This window comes from Notolabrus celidotus, chromosome 4 (genome assembly GCF_009762535.1).
Source record: "Notolabrus celidotus isolate fNotCel1 chromosome 4, fNotCel1.pri, whole genome shotgun sequence".
NCBI lineage: Eukaryota > Metazoa > Chordata > Actinopteri > Labriformes > Labridae > Notolabrus > Notolabrus celidotus.
Window position 1 is genome coordinate 12,267,559 of NC_048275.1, and position 22,586 is coordinate 12,290,144.

General features: G+C 38.5%; 1 protein-coding gene and 1 long non-coding RNA gene across 2 annotated transcripts; both read left to right on the forward strand.

Moving 5' to 3' along the window:
* The first annotated feature begins 423 nt into the window (after positions 1-423).
* LOC117811559 (exportin-5) lies at positions 424-16,406 on the forward strand. Its single transcript, XM_034681906.1, has 33 exons — positions 424-525; positions 1,049-1,170; positions 1,266-1,338; positions 2,149-2,286; positions 2,543-2,725; positions 2,834-2,860; positions 2,965-3,150; positions 5,676-5,752; positions 5,848-5,892; positions 5,980-6,070; positions 6,191-6,274; positions 6,404-6,529; positions 6,610-6,700; positions 6,782-6,910; positions 7,224-7,339; positions 7,420-7,575; positions 7,986-8,027; positions 8,114-8,203; positions 8,321-8,520; positions 8,604-8,706; positions 8,810-8,991; positions 9,257-9,357; positions 9,455-9,551; positions 9,663-9,799; positions 9,921-10,018; positions 10,131-10,177; positions 11,068-11,174; positions 11,739-11,798; positions 11,887-11,981; positions 12,069-12,176; positions 13,170-13,307; positions 13,788-13,952; positions 14,209-16,406. The coding sequence occupies exons 1-33, from the start codon at positions 424-426 to the stop codon at positions 14,353-14,355; spliced, it is 3,663 nt and encodes a 1,220-aa protein (XP_034537797.1). The 3' UTR covers positions 14,356-16,406.
* A 1,908-nt stretch (positions 16,407-18,314) lies between these two features.
* Positions 18,315-22,257, forward strand: LOC117811990. The gene is made up of 4 exons (XR_004631103.1): positions 18,315-18,411; positions 21,055-21,197; positions 21,981-22,022; positions 22,238-22,257. It is a non-coding gene; the product is annotated as an uncharacterized LOC117811990 (long non-coding RNA).
* Positions 22,258-22,586: the final 329 nt, after the last annotated feature.

Sequence of the window (22,586 nt, forward strand, 5' to 3'; positions counted from 1 at the left end):
TCATAACAGCCTTTCGGCCCAGAATAAGCAAAAGATGAACAGTGTTCTTATGTATTCTTAATGATTAGGGGACACATCCCATCTTCTTTTCTTTTATCCTTTATGCCTTACTCTATGTTATGTCCATATACTCTTGGTATATTGATATGTTTGTACATTGCAAAAGTGAAAATAAAATTGTCAAAAAAATAATAATTTCGAAGTGAGCTCTCTGTCATTGTATAAACGATCTTTTAACATGGCCATTTTACTTCATTTCCCAGAGTTCCACTTCGACGGCGAGCCGAAGGTTCAAACCACGCAGGCAGCACATTTTGTGCACGTTGGTACCTCCCTGAGCATTTCGCAGCACACTGAAGTGCAGGTGTTTTGCATAAGGGAGCTCCTCGCTGTCTCCTCTAGTGTGAGAAGCTACCTGAAGTCATGGCTGAGCAGGTGGCTGTCGTGTGTGAGCAGCTCATCAAAGCTGTGAATGCGATGATGGACGCAGAAACAAGCCAGATTTACCGACTGGAGGCCCTGAAGGTAGCATCGTTATGGGGTGCTAGCTAGCTTCCAGCTAGCTAAGCCTGTCATTTATTAGAGCTGTTATGAAAACACAAACTAGTGTCGTTGTAGCTTAATAAAGTTAGTATTATCCTTTAGCTCTGACAGCTTTTTATTGACGTAACTTAGGGTTAGCTGAATCTGCAGTGATGGTGACCAGATGCTTGTGAGCTAGCCGGTTGGTGTGACATTATGATCACATCAACACTGACCGTTCATTCATTCATTCATGGGAGGGCTAACATCTGGCCTGGTATTAACAGTCATATAGAATATAGTTAAAGGTAGTGCTCGATTTATTGGTATATGCAATCAAAGCGTTTTCAATTACAGCTAGCTTGAGTGGCTAGGTGTATTAAAGTATCCTGTAATGTTGCAAAAACATCTGTTGCCCCCTGTCACCAAGACATTAAATGTAAATGTAAATATGAAGTAAATGTGTTCGTTATGATTTAACCTCATATAATTCATCCCATGCTGTCTGCTTTGTTTTTCTTCACAGTTTTGCGAGGAGTTTAAAGAGACGAGCTCCCTCTGTGTCCCATGTGGCTTACAGTTAGCCGACAAAGCACAACCAGCTGTAGTGAGACACTTTGGTTTGCAAATCCTGGAGCACGTCATCAAGTCAGTGTAACTCAATGATCATGCATTCATTAAAAAGGCAAAAAAAATTCACAATCAAAGTTTCATATGTAAAAGACCTTTTGTTTTTGTTTCAGGTTCAGATGGAACAACATGCCACAGCAAGAGAAAGTTCAGCTGAAGGAGTGTGCAATGCAGCTGTTGGCAAATGTAAGCATACAAGTAATAGATTAATAGATTTGCAACAACATAACCATCTTTTTATGGTTGTAATGAAACATATAGTAAACAAGTAAGTAAACTTTATTTAGTATAGAATCTTTCACAGACATAGTCACAAAGTGCTTTACAGAGAATCAATATCAACAAGACAATACAATGAGCAATAAATAAGATAATAAAGAAAGCAGACAAAATGACATCAAATTACAACAGAAGGTCGAAAGCCATAACAAATAAATGTGTCTTAAGCTGCTTTTTAAAAGTCTCAGTCAAATCAGCACAGCACACTTTGGGTGGAAGACTGTTCCAGAGAGATGGAGCCACATGCTCAAAGGCACGGTCACCTTTAGTTTTAAGCCTGACACAAGGCACAGCAAGCAGACCCTGGTGTCGGAGATATGACATCAGGATCTTAAACTGTATTCTGAATTTGATTGGTAGCCAGTGTAAGGAAAATAGGATGGGAGTGATGTGGGTTGCTTTACCGGACCTGGTTAACAGTCTTGCGGCAGCGTTTTGAATTAATTGTAGTTGGCGAAGAGAGGATTTATTGAGGCTGGGGAAGAGAGAATTGCAGTAGTCAAGCCGTAAGGCAATAAACACATGAACAAGCATTTTTAACTCTGTGTGAGACGATGGATTTAATTTTAGCTAAGTTTCTAAGGTGGAAGAAGCATGAGCGGGTTATTGATTTAATGTGTTGGTCGAAGAGCAATTGATGATCAAAAGTGACATTATACAGCTTCATTTACTGTCATATCTGTAGATCTTTATAAAGAATGTGTTTTTTCTCACCAGGGTACTCATTCTATCCTGGAGGAGGTGAGCCACATCAAAGACGTCCTGTCACGAATCACAGTGGAAATGATAAAAAGAGAATGGCCTCAGCACTGGCCGGATATGCTGAAAGAGATGGAGGCTCTCACTAGCCAAGGGGTGAGTAACTTATGTAATACAGGAAACAGTCTTAACATTTTCCACCCACTATGCAATTTGAGTATACTGTTATGTAACCTCTCAAATGCAAATAAGTACCAGTCCAGATGAGGTAATTTTTGTGTAATGTCGTCATGTTACATTTGAACAAAATCCCTTTCAAGCTAAGATGCTGCCGTAAAAATCCAGTAATTATTGGAAGTGTTAAATTCATATCTGTCAGAATAATTCTAAAATTCCCTTGTTGTATTCATAGGAGGCACAGACAGAGCTGGTGATGTTGATCCTGTTGAGGCTGGCAGAGGACGTCATCACCTTTCAGACGCTGCCCACCCAGCGACGCAGAGACATCCAGCAGACACTCACACAAAACATGGAAAGCATCTTTGGGTTCATGATGGCCATTCTCCAAGCTAATGTCAAAGAATACCGGAAATTGGTCAGTGGTTTCCTCACTTTGTTCTGCAGAAACAAGAGAACTATTTCTGTTTCATGGAAATAGAGAAACTGTTATAAAAGATGTCTGATTTGTGTTCTTTCAATGCAGAAAGAGTTACCAGGACATGAACTGCAGGTGAGAAAACATTCTGTCACTCAACCTTTCATGAGCTTGTTCTCTCTGATTACTTCTGTTTCACTCTCTTCGCCCTTTTTTGTCACGTTTTTTTCCTCACCCAGGCCAGAGCTCACTGTCGAGTCGCTGTGGCTACCCTGAATACACTTGCAGGGTACATAGACTGGGTATCTCTGGTGCACATTACAAACGGGAACTGTCATCTGCTGGAGATGTTGTGTTTGCTGCTGAGCGAGCCGGAGCTGCAGCTGGAGGCAGCAGAGTGTCTTCTTATCGCTATAAGCAGGAAGGCAAGTTGCATGCTTAAAGTCTGTGGTTAAGTCACAAGTTGATAGCTGTACAGATGTTAAACTCTTAGTCCCATTTTTTAGTCAGACAGTGAATACAAGTAGAATCTGAATCTTGAATAGAACCTATTGGAGAATTAGGCCAAGGGTTAGAGAAAGAAGTCATGTAGATTCAGAGCAATAGCACTACCATGTTAGTATTTGTTAGAGTTATCTTAGCTCTTAATTGGTTGTTGTTGATATAATAAAAGTTATTTATTACAAGGAAGAAGTAAAGTTGTTGCAGTAACAAAAGTGAGACAAATATAACTGAAAGGACACACAAGTGCTGCTCATATCAAACAAAGATATATAACAAATAGAGGGTTCTGACCCAGATTTCAAAAACTATCTCTCAAATAAGTGAAACAAATGAATTGAAATAAACTCTAACTAACTAAACAAACTAACCAAACTGGACCACACCACAGCAGAGCAGCACAGCAGCACAGCTTCACCTGCTGTTTCTAACATATCATCTTGAGTTCAGCGGGAGTGTGCCCTGTAATTAAACTAATCCCTAATCTATTCTGGACTCTCACGAGTGCCATGTAACAAACTAGAGTAATGGGTCAATGCAACTAGTTCTGCTCGGGCAATTTACGCACACTGATGAGTAGCCAACTAAATGCACAAGAAGGCACCAAGGCGAGCCGATGACAACTGCCTCCTGAATGATGGTGCTGGGCCGGCTTTTTAAAAATGAGTCAGCAGGTGGTCTCCTCTGACTTGTTGATTGTCTCTCAGCCGCTGGGTAACGATAAGTTCAGAGAAAGTCAATGCAAACATTTTATTGAGGTGACATAATCACACATGAATTCTGATTGATCCTGCAACGCTTGATGGAAAATTTACACTCACAATGCCACGACTTCATCATAGTACGAGTATAAGTAATGAGACTGACTCTGAAATGAAGGTGATCACCCTGTTCAACTCTTGACAAACCCAGACAGGACTTATAACAAGAGATAGACCGATTAATACTCAACTCAACACAACTTTATTTATAAAGCACTTTAAAAACGACCACAGCCGAAACAGAGTGCTGTACATAAATAGACAAACAACGCAGGCATAAAACAATTAAAACACAGGATAATAAAACAATGAAAACAATAACACAATAGAAACAATAAATAAAAACAAACCATAAAACACTAAAACATGAGCAGAGTCTCATGCAGGGTTGAAAGCCCAGGAATAAAAATGTTTTTAAGACAAGTTTTAAAAATGGACAGTGAGGAGGCTTGTCTAATACGGCTGATTAATGGCATTTTGAAATGATCCTTATAAGGCAATATCTGTGCTCACAAGGCCAACTAAGAAAATAAACAATTAATGTCTGCAGACACTGCAGGCAGCCTCGTCAGTGTGGCTGCTGTCCAGCGATGTTAGCACTTTCCCTTATGTCCATTTCACTACTCTGCATTCTGCTTTTAAATTTCTTCAGTCATCATCATCTTTTCAAAATGAAGATATTTTCCTATCCATAACGAAGACGTGATAAATCTAAAACAGTTACAGGGCTAGTGTTTAATAAAATCTGTGATGATGTATAGAACAATGTAGTTTAATATTGCTTCTAGAATAAATCAGTCTAGGGTGCCGCTGGACTAGCGGTCTAGGCAAGGCAAGGCAAGGCAACTTTATTTGTATAGTGCATTTCATACACGAGGACAACTCAATGTGCTTTACATTAAAACATTAAAAGCAATGGAAACATTCAGACAAGCATAAAAGAACACAATTAAAATGAAAAATATAAGCACTAAGCATTAAGTCTAAGCACACGCCCCATGTGCAGATGCTATAGTCCTCATCACAGGGGTCACAGGTTTGACTCCCGACCTCTACCATTTGCTGCAGGTCTTCACCCACTCCCTACTCTCCGCATTTCCTGTCTCTCTCCAGCTGTCCAATCAATAAAGGCGAAAATTCCCAAAACATAACTTTAAAATAAATATAAGACATGTTCTGAGTGCTGCAGTATAACCATATTTAGATTTTCTATTTCATAAATTAATAAAAAATCCATCTGAAACACATTTCTGGCTGACATAACGATGTATATTAAATTATGATATGCATGGGGTAATAGATGTTATTCTTAAATTGTTGTTTTAAAATGCAAAAAAACCCACATGATTATATATCGGCTGACCTGCTCTCTAATTATCGGCATCCACCTTTGAAAAAACAATATTTGTCGACCACCACTCAAATCAAACATCTCAGCCAATTGTCGTGACATTTTTATGTGTGTACTTGATGATGATACAGCTGACTAATATAAAACATTCATCACTCAGACTCTTTGTGAAGCCAGTTAAAGCCCTCTATGTGCCTCTGGTTAGACTTCTTTAAGTTTATGATTGCAGAGCTGTGGATGAGGTGAGTCATGCCGCAGTGTGCTCGGTAGAGTAAGTGGATATTTGCATGAAGAAACGGTAGTAAGCCATTTTTAATCAATTGTGCTGTTGCCACAGGGGAAGCTGGAGGATAGGAAGCCATTCATGCTGCTGTTTGACGATGTGGCCATCAACTACATCCTCTCTGCAGCACAGTGAGTTCAACTGCTTCTCTGTTCCATCACTCCTTACAGGCTTCAACCAGCTCTTACCACTGTCACTGAACGCTTTCTGCTCTGTTTGGTTCCAGGTCAGCAGATGGATTGGCAATATGTAAGAAATCCCCTGAGTCACAGTGAGTAATTTGTTGCATATTGTCAAACAGTGTAATCAGACTGGCTGTGACTTGTTGTGATATATTGTGTGTATTTGTGTGTTGTAGAGTGGTGGAGGTGGTGGAGCGGAGTTACGTCTTCCTAAAGAGGCTGTGTCAGGTGCTGTGTGCTCTTGGAGGCCAGCTCTGCTCATTAGTGGTGAGTTTGACATGAGTTTCTGAGTTGACATGGTTGTGTGTTTGACCTCGAGCTACATAAACACTTTGATTTGTTTTATTATGACTGATTAGAGGGAACTATTGTGTTCTTTCCCCGCAGGGTTCAGACGTTGAGGTGGAGGCTCCTGCAAATCTCAGCAAGTACACGGAGGCCCTTTTAGCTTTCACTACACATTCCAGTCAGGTGGGATGAAAACAAACATTTTCTGGACTTCTGTAAATCTCCCTTTTTTTAAAAAAAGACTTGTTGAAGCAGTAGAACATTCACACTCAAGCTGTCTTTTTCTCATTTTTAAACCTACTTTTCATGCAGTTTTTAAAGTCATCCACTCTGCCAACCTGGGGGGCTTTGTTCAGACACGAGACTCTGTTTAAGTCTCCGGTTGTTTTGGAGATGGTGATCAAATACCTCAGAGCTTCAATGATCAACCTGGTGAAGGTGAGACACGGATGTCAGTGCAATCATGTCCAGGGTTTCTGAACTTTGTGTTTCTAAAGGCTTCTTCTTCTTTTTTCCAGACTGGTTTTCCATCACGAGATGACAACCCAAGCTGCGTGTACTCCCGTGTGGACTTTGACAGCGATGAAGACTTCAATTCATTCTTTAACTGTAAGTGTTATAGTCTTGGTCTTCAGCACTTCTCCTTTTTATCTCTTGAGGTTTTTTCATGTTTTCTTTTCTCTTGAACAGCTTTTCGAGCGCAGCAGGGAGAGGTGGTGAGGATTGCATGCCGCATTGTTCCTCTGGAGGCTTTCCAGATAGCATCAGAGTGGTTACAGTATCAAATCACCAGCCCTATTGACACTGGGGATATCACATGTAAGTGTTTGTCCTCATTCTTGACAGAGCATCACAGTGATGATCTTTTTATTTTTGTATTTCTCTGTGTGAGATAAGTTAACATGGGTAATGTGTGGCACCGAGTAACTAATCAGGCTTGGAAAAAGTCCTGTTTGGTTAGAGTAATATGTGAGCATAAGCCTAGCAGGCCAACCGATTTCAGTAAACTCAGACCAAAAGGTGCAGGACAATATGTTGGTTTGGGGTTTTTTGAACATTTAGCTCAAGAAATTTGTTTCACTAAGCTACTATGTTTCTGATTTCCAAATGTCACCCCCCTGCATCTCTCCAGCTAGGACAGCTGAAGGCCTGTGCTCCCTCCTGTCTCCGTTTGTGGTCCAGTGGGACGCAATGACCATCTTCATGGAGTGCATGGTCGCACAGATCTTCAAGAATCTGGAGGAGGAGGTAATAGAATTCAAACAAAGTCTTGTTGTTAAAATGTTGACTTGTATTCATGTGAAGTTTTTCTGCCTCTGGATGTGTAGAAGTTGCCCGTGGATCAGGGCATGGAGCTGCTGCAGGCTGTGCTGAACTACGACACCAAAGACCCACTCATCTTGTCGTGCGTGCTCTCCAACGTCTCTGCGCTCTTCCCATTTGTCATACGGAGACCACACTTTGTGCAACAGGTCCTTTACAAGGTCAGCTGAGTCATTTTTTGTCAGATTATGCTGAATATTGTTTATGTGCATCTACAATGCATATTTTATTTCTGTATCTACCTAGAGAAAAATAGAAAATATGTACATATATCTATATGTTTATTAGGATGTTTCAGATGTAGATTTGATGATTTCCATGATTATGGACTTGTGGAAGACTTAAGTTTAAATTATGGTCAAATCATAAGAAAACAGTGTCTGAAGAATGTCTTCTGAGCACTTTTCTTGTGCTGATGTTTTTTCTTTGTCTAAAATGTGTGAACTTTATCAAAAAGTTGTGCTCATCGTATAATTAGCGCACTATTCTTCTGTGTCTGCATCTCTGTTAGAAAATAGTGTGTATTTTTCCTTAACATGAGCCAAACAGTGTTGTTCTCTTGTCCCTACAGCTCTTAAAATCGATTACATTTGAGGTCAGTCAGGATAATAAGGTGAGAACTGGACCGAACATTTTTACTTTTACTCACTTTTCATGTTCAAGACCCAAAAATATGTATCCTCGATTTGCTATCTCCAGACTCCTCGAACCCGAGCTGTGAAGAACGTGAGGAGGCACGCCTGTTCCTCCATCATCAAAATTTGCAGAGATTATCCACAAATAGTCCTGGTAAAAATCCATACATTAAGGAAAACATGCTTGTCATTGATCACAGCTTTATGCACAGCATGTGTGCCGGTTTTTGAAGATGCATTAATATTTGATGTTTCATTTTGTCCCCCCCAGCCTTGCTTTGAGATGTTTTACGATCACGTGAAGAAGATGTTCTCAAGTGAAACGGGGCTGACTCACATGGAGAAGTGTTCGCTGATGGAAGCTCTGGTGCTCATCAGTAACCAGTTCAAAGACTTCGCCAAACAGAAAGCCTTTCTGGATGAGCTGATGGCCTCAGTGGTCGCAGACTGGACCTCAGAGGAGATGAGACAGTGGGTGTCAAAGTCTTTTTACTCCCCTCATGTTGTAGTTATAAAGATTTATAATAGACTGCTATCTCTTCCTTGTGTTTCAGTGTGCTGTGGGACCCTGCTGTGTTCCTGTCCTTTGTTGGGGCCGATCAGGTGGTCACTGATCAGAGTAAAGATCCAGACACAGCCGGTCTAAATAGAGGGCGGGTAAGTGTGTACATGTGAACCTGAAAGTTTTGACTAAGGCGTGAAGATGTGATGTGTCACAGTTATTAGTACATTTAACAATTCTCTTCTGATCTTCCTCAAGATAATCTTCTGTATCTACGCCATGTTGGCGGTGGTGAAGAAGGCGCGCTGGCCTGCAGACCTGGATGAAGCAAAGGCTGGTGGCTTCGTGGTGGGATACACTCCGACCGGAGCTCCCATTTACAGAAACCCCTGCACGGCCCAGTTTCTGGTCCTACTGCCCAACCTGCTGGCTCTGATCAGGTACGGTCACTTATGCCTCTTGTTGTCAGAAAGAAAGAAAGAAAGAAAGAAAGAGAAAACAAAAACGACAAGATACTGACGGCCAAAGGGCTGAACTCGAAGCTTCAAAGGGAACTTTAAAATCATCAGGTCTGTCTTGAAGTCACACATGCGCAGGTCATCGGTGTAAAAGGGTTTCTAGTAGGTCCAACAGTGCCTCATCAGTAATTCCTTCTATTCCTGCTGATCTGTGACCGGTCTCTTCTTCTTTTCCTCCTCCCTTCAGGACTCACAACAGTCTTTTCCTGCCAGAGAACATGGCTCGTCTTAGTGAGTCCTTCTCCAGGGCCCACGATGTAATAGATGCAGAGAAGAATGTGGTTCTAGGTAAGAGGAAGTTCTTTTCTGCAGATGTCTTTTGACTTTAGTCGGACATCCTCTGAAAGTACTGAATATAACCCCTCTCAATGTTTACTCTCTCCAGGTCTCTCACAGCATCTTCTGGATATTTACGATACTCCAGTGTATAGAACCAACTTGGAGCGCATGCAGGGATTTTTCACCACACTGTATGACAACTGGTGAGACAGATGTTGTTGCAGTTTTCCCCAAACTTTCTTTCAAGGACGTATACCTCACACTATGTTGCAAATAAGATTAAACCTCCTCCTCTGCTCTCTCTACCTTTCAAGCTTCCAAGTCCTGGGGAATGCAGGTCCGTCTCTGCAGCAGGACTTCTACACCATGGAGAGGTTGGCTGAAGAAATAGCTGGCTCTGCTTTCGGGTCTCTTGATCATGTGCCAGACCACAGACTTCGACCCATGATTCATATCCTTTGTTTGATTTGTCTTGACTTCCCCTTCCCTTTATGTAGAGGTTTTATCTTGTTCATAGAAACACTTAGATGAATTAGTTCTCTCCATCATCCATTTTCTTTAACGTGTTGTACGCGTCTTTCTGAAGCAGCTGGTGATATCATGCCCTCAGGAGTACTACAACAGTCTACTCCGCCCCCTTCTGGGCCCTCTGTTCGCCTACATGCTGCAGGTCGGGATTTACACAGCCCTCATTCTGTCACACTCGTTATGGATCTCACCTTAACTTGCTCTTTACCCTTTCAGTCAAAGTCTCACCGCTTTCTCTTTGTTTGCTAACACAGAGACTCAACAGCAAATGGCAGGTCATCAACCAGAGGACCTCAATCAAGTGAGTGGGAAGAAAATGCTTGTACCTTTTTGTGTGTATATGATTGGATCAGTGCCTGAAAATTACAGCACTGAATCTGTGGAGGATGGTCTAAAAATAGGAGGTACCTGTAGGTCCTCAAAGATGGTTATATTACAATAGAGCAGGGGTTCCCAAAGTAGGGGTCGGGACCCCCTGGGGGGTCGCAAGACACAATTGGTGGGTTGTGAGATGTCTTCCAGAATGTTTTTTTTTTTTTTTAGGTTGTCTAAAAGTAGTACATTTTACCCATTATAGTAAAAAATATCGATTAAAGTAGTAGCTAAACTTGAAATAAAACCTTGAAAATATAAAGTGTAATGAGTTTTCTGCCATTCTTTTTGCCAGATGACTCCTAAGTTTAGGGTTAGTGAACAGTTAATTATCAAAAGCATCGGTAGCAGTAGCTTAATTCATAAAGGCACAGCAAACACTGCCACATGCTCATATAGGTAGGCTAATTTTCTGCAGACTAGCTAAATGAAGCCGCATTAAATCACTTTGAGGAACAGTGGGAGTCGCGAGTCTTTGGCACCTATATTTTGGGTGTCGCGGGCTGAAAAGTTTGGGAACCCCTGCAATAGAGGATGTAGTGAAACATATTAATTGAGCTGTTATGAACACTTACATAAAACAAGAATGTTCCTGTATTCATACTATACTGTTTTGTAAAGCTGGAGCTCAACAGCTATGAAAGCAAAAGACCGATTGAACTACCTTTTGATGAATTTAAACCCAGTTTAGAAAGCTCAGCAGAGAGCTTTAAAGCCATTTATATAACTGAATGCATGTTCACTTGATTGCTATCTGTTCTATCCAAACAGGATCAGTCTAAGTTTGCCCACTGGTAACATATTTGTTTTGGTTGTTAGTGACGAGGATGAGGAGGAGGTGGTGTGTCACGACAACCAGGTGACGCAGGAGATGTTGGAGGAGCAGCTGGTGCGTCTGCTCACCAGGGAAGTCCTGGAACTCCTCAGTAAGTTTCCAAAACTGCTTCAATATCAACACAAGTTCAAAAGTTGTTCACAGGTTACAGTGAGAAGATAGAAGTGTATTGGTATTTTTCAGTACATATGAGGTTAAGGCCCAAGAAACTATAAAATTTATGTAGAAGTCATTTGTTACCTTAAAAGAATTGACATATAATTTGCTATAATCGAAGTATTCGAAGTGAAGGGTTTGTTTGGAAGTGCAGGTACTTTGCTTTTGCTGGTATTTGTATGATTAGTCATATTATAAAGCAAATCAAGAAACAAAGCCTACTTCTAACTCTTTAATACTACTAATGCACTTCAGCCTTGTGTTAAAGTTGTGTTTCTGCAAGCCACGCAAGCTCAAACAGATTAAAGTGCATTAGCAAAGTGCAAAAGTTCTGCCATAATTCCTAGATAGAGCTGAGACGCAGCATATCGATGAGACTTTTTCTTTCTAATCCAGTGATATTTGATGTTGTGTATGCAGAGAGATTACAAACTAATGTTAAACTGAAGACCAGAGTCATTTCAGGGCTTTAATACTCCTTCTCTGCCTTCACTTCTAGCTGTGTGCTGCATTTCCAGGAAAGTGCCTGAACCAGCAGCAAACAAGGAGGAAGCCGACGGTAATAGTCAAATTTAAACACACAAGTTAAACACAGTGATTTTCTTTGCCTTTTATTCTCATTGTTGTTGCTTGACTTCTGCTCTCAGAGGATGACATGATGATGGATTCAGTGCAGACGGCGACTCCTGGTCCGCCCACAGAGGAGTTGACGGAGCTGGGGAAAAGCCTGTTGAAACATGAGGTGAGCCCAAAACACATCAGAGAACATTAAAAAGGAAAACAAATGTTTCTTTATTTGGGCTCAGTGTTTCTCTTTCTCTATATTCAGAACATCTACATGACTCTACTGACCCTCTCCTACACCTCACTGTCGTGGAAGGACACCACAATCTGTCACCGAACTGCTTCTATGGTCTGCTGGACCCTCCTGCAGCAGGTCAGCACTTTGTGTCAGTAAATGTTGGTTGAACAAGAGTAATTGATGCCTTTATTTGGTACTTGTCTGAGCTTTCAGCATCACTGCTTTGTTTTTAAATAGTTTCTTGATGTCAGTAGAATTCTACATCACAAGTGTATCTCTTAAAATACGCTTTAACACCGGATAAGTTAGAAATGTCACCAGATTTAAGAACATTTGAAGCTGTTTCTTGTATTTTAATGTTATACACTTGATCTTTATACTACATTGTTGTGTCTTTTACACAGCTCTACCTATAGGGGATTTTTGAGACTTAACACAAAACCAGTTTACGTCAGGGAAAATGTACCTACAACCAAAATAATGGCAGATAAAGAGGACTTTTGACCCCAAATTAAAAACTGATACTTTATTTTTAGATCATTCACAGATTTTTAAGTGATGTTGAAATTTGAAGACACTCAGAGTGCAGCTTTCTTCAACAAAAAGTACTTTAAATGACATTTTAAGTATACAGTTTATTGTTAACTCCTTGGGGTGTGAGGTCTGATCACATGAAACACTTGAGTACATGTGCTGCACACATGATGAAAGTATTACAAGCTATTAAATTAATGTGTGCCATACTTAAATAGTCTACTGTGTGACATAATTTCTTTTTAATCTCAAGTAAAGCCCTCTGCATTTTACTTTACAGTGGTAATTTGAAAGGCAGATATATAATCTCTTTAATTTAATATCAATAATAATAATAAACAGGGCAGAGTTTTTTAAAAAGAACAATATAAAAGTTAGTCTGATAAAATCAACAAGATACAGTGTGAATAATAATTCAAAGGAATAGGATAAGATACAGTGCAGTGAAGAGATGTAGTCAGAGTGAATTTGCCAGTTTAAAAAGATGTGTTTTGAGGCGGTATTTGAAACTGGATTCCCCCGAAATCTCTGGACTCCTTGTGGTCAATTTAAACGTAATTTTGAAGTTTTTTCACATCATCCCCGTCCCCTCAGGTTGTTGCGGGTAATCTTCTTCCGGAGGCGGTCACATGGTTCTACACCAGTGTTCTTCGGGGCCTCCAGGTTCACGGGCAGCACGAGGCCTGCAACTTAACCCTCAGTCTGCTGGCTATGCTCATCTATGACAACCTGGTGAGTCTAACTGCTTTATCTCTGCCAGTCATCTCTGCCTTTTTTGGGTCTGTTTCCCTTTATGTCGTTGAAAAGAACTACTATTTTTGATCGTTTTCACTATCATCAATCTGGAGATGTCATGCAGTAGTCAGGCACTATCTACAAGTTGCATGTTTTATACAACTTGTAGTCTAAATTTAGAACATATTTAAAATACTATCAGATGTGAAGAAGATAATTATGACATCTTCACAGTTAAAAAGCTTAACATGGTAAATATTCAAGATTTTTACATGAAAAATAATTCCAAATAAATTGATCAAGTCTCACTTCAGTACCCAAAACCCTGCCTCTTTTAAATTCAAGTTAACAAAGTGATTTGTAGTTTTTTTGTGATTTATTCCAGTATAATTTCCCCATTTCTGTGATTTCAAGAGAATGCAGTGTTTTATTCTCTTAGCTTATACACACATCTGTCTGTCTGTCCATGCGTCTTAGCGGCCTCGCTACACAGAGCTGAAATCAGTGATGACACAGATCCCAAACATCAATGTGGAGGCTCTGGACCAGTATGACCACAGGCTCCTGGACCCCAACGTCCAAAAGGTCGGACACAAGAAGAGGAAAGACCAGTTCAAGAAACTCATCGCAGGAACTGTTGGGGTAATGTCACGTTCAGCCACTAGAGGGCAGCACTGTTCTGTCGTAGCTCACTGTAGGCAGGCTCACCAGGAGTGACCAGAGAGAGACCGGCCCAATAATGCAAGTCATTACTCAGCACTGTGATTCTGGCTGTGCTGTAAATCTTCTGTGCTCTGCAGAAAACAAATGTGTGGCTGCTCCACAGGGCTGTACAATCAAATGAAAGTCTTTCTGGTAGGTCTTGCACGGGTGTGTTTAACCTCTCCTCTCTCAACAGAAAGCTCTATGCCAGCAGTTCAGGAAGGAGGTCCATATCCGGAACCTTCCATCGCTCTTTAAAAAGGCGAAGGCGGATAAGGATGTGGCGGACGCTGAAGCATTGGGGCTGGCAGCTCTCTTCTCCCCGGAGAATACCACCCTGTAGGATCACACAGAGGATCTAATGGACTTCTTACTGACTGAAGACAGACCTGAGTGTGATGTGTACAACGGGGTTTCCCTCTGAAAAGCGGTGCTACCTAGCATAACTGTCAACACTTGTGGTTTTCAATAAGTCCTTTTTATTTTGAACCCTCATTACCTCTTACACTTAGAAGTATTATCTTTCTCTTAGTCAGTTTTTTACCCACTTTGTCTCCATTACCCTGTACATACCAGTAAAAAAGGTACGTACATAAGGAAATATTTCAAGTCCGTTAGCTTTTGTGCCAGGTTGTGTTAAGAGACAAACTTCAATCAGCAGGTTAGCCATATCTCTGCAGCACTAACTTTATAGAGTCGCCAAAAAGGACCCTCACATAGAAGAATCCTGTAATCCTCATTGCATATTTTGGGCCTCTTTAAATTTCATAGGCAATATTTGTTCATTGCCCAGTGTCTCTTGCACAAATATGATGAATGGAGTGTTGGGATCAAACCGAGATGTAGGCTATACTTTCAGGATAAGAGGAAAAATACTGACTATATTTTTGAATACCTTTTACTTTAATACATTTTGTTTGGCAAAGATTAAGAGTTAGTTATACCTGCGACAGTTTGAAGGAAGCAGGTCTAGATTATTATTTTACTTTGTTGTACAGAACTACATGCGTGTTCAGGATTAGCTGGAACATAAGGTGTACTGCTTTGTCTACAGAGGATGCCAAACTCCACACTAAATGAAGTTTCTCATAGTTACTGTAACAGAGAAATCATCTGCTGACATCCAAACAAGCAAATCCAGAAAAGCCTTTTCTGCAGGAGTAGCTTGTAAAGAGGATGTATTGTGTGGGTTTTGCAGAACGTTTTTGATCCAAATGTTATTGTTTATTTCAGAGGTTAATGTTGACAAATGTGTCTTGTGACCACAGCGCTGCTGTCCAGCTGATATATCCTGGATCAAAAACAAAAAAAAAAGGCTTCAGAGAAATCCTGTTGCACGTTGCTCTATTTACCCATTTTTTGTTTTGACTGTACAATGTTTAATGCAGTTTCTGACTCAGATTGAAGTATTCAAGGTACCTCGGGTGCGACCTTCCCTGTGATGGGCTGAAGATACTTTATGTGAAATCCTCTAAAGGAAAAGAGCAGCCAGACTGAGTTTTCATACTGTAGATTGAAATATGACTAACCGTTATCCACTTTGAAGATAAAAACACAGTTTTAAGGGGCAATGGTGGTTTGCATTTCACCAGGGGCACAATTTATGTGTCCCAAATGCTATTTTGAATGTCCTGTTAAATGCAGAGCATATATCATACTACAACCAAGAAAGCCACATTTAGTGCCAAAACACTCACCGTAAACTTAGCTGATAAACGTGACCATGTAAAAGTCTCTGACAGACAAACATTACAAACAGTTTCACGTAGATTATCTAAGGGTAATCTGAACACATAATTTTTAGCTCAATCCAAGTTTTTTTCATATTTCTAGCTGTTCAGCTGTGATGCTATCCTGTTTTTATTTTGTATCATTGTATGTGTTTGTTCTGGTATTGCCAGCTGTAAGAAAAGCTGAACCAGCACTACATTCCTTCTTTGTCCAAGGGATTGTTTCTAAGCGTAACTTGTTGGATGTATTTTACTCTTACTGGTCTGTCATGTAGAGAGTCATTGTGTATTCCGTAGATTTAAACCAAAATAAATTGGAGCTTTTTTGGCTTTGGTTGAGGTGATTAAAATTGCTTCTAGCAAGGTCTGAAGTTCAAATACTCAAAAAGGAAAAAAAATCAACCGTGTCAATATCCTATTTGCCCACAAACACAACGATTCTGAAACTTTTGGTAAATTTATTTCTGTCTTTAAAAATTGTTTGTCCACACGTGGCCATGAAATATGCTTGTTCAACACTAAAACACTGTACAAAAGAGAAAATAGTCTTTTAAGAAGTGTAGTGTGGTTTATACTTTGTTGTTTTTGAAACAAATGGAAAATAATTATTTCAATTTGTGTGAAATTATATCTGGAAATCTATTAAAGAAATTTTCTACTCAAAGTTTTCAAAAATGTTTGCCAATTCTTTTCTTTGGATGTTGACGTTAAGAAATAGTTGCAAAGATTCACTGGGTTGAAATAAAACCTGAAAAATAGATCTGAAAATGGGGAAATTATGTAAATTGAAATGAACTATATTTTCAGTTAGAGATTTGAATACTGGTTATAATATTTAATTTTTTATAGGAACTTGTCCTGAAATGATATTTTCATGTTGCGTAAGAATTTTTTAAAAATGTTTTATTTGTGCCATAGAACATTGTCGATACAATTACACAATATTCAAGACATAAGTACATAACAAGCATGCAACATTCTTCTGAGCTCTTTGAATAAAAACTTGTATCTACATTTTAGCCTCTATGGACTTGATTTTTTCTTTTGGTGGCAAAACAAAAACTATAAACATCCAGAGAGAAAGTACCAAAAATAAAGTAAACCAAGCAGTATCAGCACTAGGCCTAATAAACTTTCGCATAACACTAATAAAGTATAACGACACAAAGAATTAAAGTGAGATACAAGAATAAAGTCAAAATAAATTGAAAATAAAATAAAAATAAAACACATGAATGTTCCTACAATGCACCTAATCGACAAAGTCAGGTCTCAGAGGTTTAATTTTTCAATTTTAATGGCTGTTTATCAATTCAAGTGTGTGAAAAGACACTGATAGCTCTCTAAACATTGATATGTGATTCAGGTCTTGAAAATAATATTATTTTTAAAGCACAGATTTCAGACCTGAGTATATTTTGCCCAGGTGATTCAGAGCATAAATACTCTTATTACTCGTTTGTTACTTGAATCAATATTTTCTAAACAATCGGTCCACAATTCATGTTTTAATTGCTTTGGTATTTATTATTTTGTTATTGAAAAACTTTTAAAGGTATTAAAATGTTGTAGATAGAATTGTTCAATTCTATATCTATTAGATAGTGATCTGCCTCCTAGACCACAAAAGTGGTCTAGGAGGCAGATCACTATTTTACCCTATCACCCTATCACCCTATCACCGTACTTATTTCTCCACATACTGCCTTCCAAAATAATTTAATCTTTTCACACTCCCAGAGACAGTGTATTCTAGTTCCAGTATTGGTTTTGCACTTGGGACAGTTTGGGGAGGCTCCTGCTGTAAATGTACTGTAAATATATGGAGAGATATAAAGATTATGTAATATATTGTATTGCATTTCCCTATATCTGTTGCATATTGAAATCCTGGAGGGCAGCGACAGAGCTTCCTCCAATGTCTCTTCATCTATTGTCTTATTTAGGAGTGTGCAACATGATGTTCTTAGTGGTGCAAGTTTGTCGAATTTTAAATTCTGTAACGCAGAATAAAATCTTGATATAAAGTGGTCATGCTTTGAATGATTCAGGAAGAAACTTTCTAACATATAACAACTGAAGAAATATAGGGTATTTGCCTTCTTAAATACATAATGCCTGACTTGTAAATAGTTGTAGAAATAAGATAAGATAAGATATACTTTATTGGTTCCCCATTGGGGGAAATTCTTTTGTTACAGCAGCTTACAACACGGGACAGGGGAATACAACAATGTACTAACATAGTTTAAAAATATAATAACAATAATAATAGCAATGACAAAGGTAAAATGGAATGTAATAAAATAAAATAGAATAAAATAATTTAAAATGAAATAAAATATGGCAACTATAACAGATGTATACACACTGTGTACACTTCTATCTGATAAATAGATAAGGTAAGTTATTGCACGACAAAAAAAAAATCCTTAGTGGGTAGATTGTACTGATCTCTTAAAAGTTCAAATGTTTTGAAGCTCCCATCACTCAAGAGATCATAAAGAGGGGATACTTTCAAAGCATACGTCTATCAAATTGAATCAGATATACTCCAAGTCGTTAGGGGGCAGTCGTGCGCAACTACACCATCGAAGCTCAACGAAGAAGAGCTGTGGCAGATCTGATTGGCTGATCTTGGATCATGGAAACATTCATGATGTTTACAAGTATGTTACTGGTGTTGTTTTTGAATAGTTTTATAAGAATCAATAATTTAATGAATAAGTGTAGGTTGTATTCTCATTCACAAGGCAGACGTTTGTGTCTCGTCGGGTTTACGTCACATAACCAGCCTACGAAGACATATTCATGTGTTAGCTTTAGCGTTAGCCGACAGGAGGCTTGAACTACAGTTTCTATAATGCGGAAGAGTAAAGAACTGCAGTATCCGATGAACTAGTGCATGTTTACTCAGCATTTACTGAAGTTCTGGTTATACTCATTTCACATTTTTAAGTTCACTGTTTCATAATTATACTCAAAATCCATCGGCAGCTGATTTCATTTACTGTTTTAACAGCACTGCTTTTATTTATTGGTGCAGGGATGCAGGTTTTGGACAATAAACCCATTGTTATAATTATAATGCATTGTTAAAAAAAAATGTAGGAATCCCAAATACATACCCCCCAAAAATAAAATCCAACCCCAAGGTCTCAAGCAACATCAAATGCTTCTTGTAAACTGAATTAATGATAAAGTTGCTGTCACACTGACATGGCTTTTATACTATGATATTTATTTTATTACTCAAATACATTTAAATTCAAGACCTTCATTATAATTGACTTTTTTTTTATCATGTGTTATTTGAATTCTCTTCTGCTCAGATGAAACCAATATAAAACTGTGAAAGTTAACCAGGTAATTTGTCCTCAATTATTACTGTTATTCAGGGTGCTTTGAATCTTATTGTTCTTGAGATGAATTGGGTCTGAGTCGTGGTTAAATTGTAAAAAAGTAAAGATAAGATAATTTCTTTAGCTGTAGCAAATTACTAATTTCATATGACTGCATTTGTTTCATGAAGAATTCAAAAAATGTGAACAAAGCTCTGCTGCATTATGTTTTTGTAAAGGTTGATTCTAAGGGATTGAAGAGTAGTTGAGCATGCTTATGATGTCTAAAGTCTAACTTAACACACTATTTATTATGCTCATATCCAGAACTGATTATTTTCTACTTTTCTTTGTTATATAAAAATAAACTTCATATCTTTAATTAGGACTGTATATATCATAGAAAAAAAGAAAAGAAAGATGCCACCTTTGGGATCCATTTAAAAAGGGTTTGACTGATATTGGTTTTTCAGGACCGATACCAGTTAGTAGTTCATTGAAACCAATTTACATTTACAGTAAAAATGGAAATCCTGTCAAAATGTAGAATATGGACCTGTCATTCAAGAAAACTAACATTATCACTCAGCACTATAGATTAATATGTGCAACAGCAATAGAGGTGACTTTTTAAATTTCTGAAGACTGTACACCTTTTGCAGTTCATATATGTATTAACCTGTAGTACAACTGCTCCGGTTCTTCACTTAAGTAGCAGTAGTTGTTGTTGAGATAGACCAGTGAGTCAAAATGGATCTATGCATAAAGACAAACCTGCAGCGGAGCCAAATTAGCCCACTTTTAACAATTACTGAGAGAAGTAAAAAATACAGATAATCAGCAAAATACTGAATATTTGCCAGGCCAAATAATCGGTCAACCTCTACATTTGATATCTTTAGCTAATTAAATTATTAAATGATTTATAAGAACAATCGCTTCTTGATAAACAAATAATGAAAATAATAACCAATTGCAGACCTATTGTACTTTTTCCTCCTGTGCGTACTGGCCATGAAAAAGCACACACAAAAAAAATTGCACCCACCTCCAGTATGCTCTCCTCCACCCACACTTCACTGGGTTTCAGGTTTCTGGATAACTAGTGTTATCAAATACAACAAAGGGATGTCATTTTTAAGGTTCTTTTACCAGAACAGTATTTCTGAATTAAATATTAAAAACTAACCCAGAAGTTTTCCTTGTTTTCCTCCCATGATTCCATGTTGTTGCTCATGCAACCACCCTACAGACTCTTACTCCTTCATCTTTGCTCTTCACTGCTCCTGGCTAAAAAACCTTCTCACCAATGTGCCTCTTGTGAAGAATAATCTGCAACTATTAGAATAATACTTGTGCATTCATTTCATGTAACCTGGGAGTTTCTGGAAGATGAAGGACTCAGAAACATACAGAAACAGGAGTAGTGACAAGTACAGTTCAGATTAGATACTCTATATTTGATATGAACTATATTTGAGTCAGTAATAGAAATGTGTGGCACATACCAATCAAACTTCTTGAAACAAAGGTCAGATGTTCATAGGTTGTAGCCCTTCTATTGAAGCATTAATTCAGATGAATCTAAGGGGAACTTATTAGACAGACTAAAAGTGATCACATCTGTACAATACACCACATAAAGAATGCAAGACTCGTAGTATGAAAAGGCTGTCAAGATGTTGCCTTAGAGAAAAGAAGCAGTTCCTAAACCACTTCTCAGAGGGTCAAACAAGGCCAAACACTCAGGGTGGGCCGAGAAAAAGCAATATTTCAAAGTGGGTGACTAGAAAAGTCCTATTCACAAATGAATCCAGGTTTGTGGTTTATGTTGTGTTTAGGTAGACACACTGGAACACACTTGGAGGATTCGACGGAAGACCTACGAGTCACTGTTATGTACTATAATAATCACTGTTACGGACTTGCCTCCACATTGATCCAACCTCTACCCTGCTGTTATTCATGTAGCTTCTTGAAGACTGAAAAGACCAAGTGTTCTTCGACATCACTTCTTTGGAACATTTTCAAATCACGCTGGGATAACAAGGGCCATACATTTTTGCACAAATTTTTGGGGTCCTTGCCAGCTCTTGTGCTCGCTGTCATGAAAGGTTAGTGCACCAATACTAAGATATTCTGAAATTCAAGCACATTCTCAAGGAGTTACTTTCTTACTCAATTCTGGGCATTTAATACAATTTGTAATAAGAAAATATTTATTTAAAACATAAGAGGTACCCTGACGAGTGGTCTCAGACAGTTGGACCCTGTCACATCTACCAAAATGGGAAATTTGGGAATTACTGATATACAGTACATTTCAGATATATATATTGAAAGATCATTTTGAATTAATGATAAGTAAATTCATTATTGTAGAATTCATTAAATAATATAACATGTTGATTTAGACAAGGTAAGTGTAACTGGAAGGTAGAAATTAGGGGGAAAAATGTAAGATTATGCTAGATGAAAAAAAAGATATTATTGACTCTAAATGTATTCACCAACCTTACAACTTAAAATGTGTGATTAAATAATATTAAGTTAGTGTATTTTTTGTTGTTTTTGTATATTTTGGGGTGGGGTGGGGGGGTGGAGCGATCAAGAAGAGATTTATGTTGTAAAATTTTCATAAATGATTCAAAACAAAGCAAAAGCAATTGATTGCATTATTGCCATTTTAATTTCACTATTTGCACATAATATTGCATCTAGTGTGACAAGCTTCAAAGTTTTAAGATGCCTTATGTTTGCACCCAAAGGAATTCCCCTTGCACCTGTACTCCAGGTATTCACAGCAGTGCTGTCCTTTTTCAGGCGTTATTCATTTCCCTTATAATCTCCCCTGACTTTGATAATTAATTGACATATTATTTTATTTCAACATGTAGTAAATGCCAGAAAAGTGATGAAGCAGTAGTTGAGCTTTCCAGGTAAGGCTGTTTAAACACATGATGATTTTTACAGAAAATCCCTTTTCACAGCTTGAGTACATGCAGGTGGACTTTCTGAATGATGTGATTACTGAAGTTGAATTATGGTGGGACATCTGTAAATGATGTGCTACATTTTGATGTTAAAATATTGTTGTGCTGGTTTGTGGAAAGGATAAAAAAATAAATAGCCTTGGTTTTGTCTTTATTCCCAGGACAGGATGGCATCTCAGGGCTTTAAAGAGGATCGCCTCATGAACTTGCCTGCCTGCTCACCTGATCTCAATAATAAAGGAGATCATTTACAGTAATGGCAAGAAATACAGCTCAAAAGAGCATCTTCGGAAAGCCATACAAGGTGCAGCACACAGTGTCAGCAGAGAAGTCATCAGAAACCTCACTAAATCTGTTTATCAGTGACCTCTGACCCTCACTGAAAGAAAGGGAGGTTATATTGGACCTCAAAGAAACACTTTAGGTTTGAAATGTTTCAAAGACATTAACAGTTTTATTTTGTATACAAATGTAAAGAAAACTTGTTTTTTTTAAAGTTTGAATATAGTT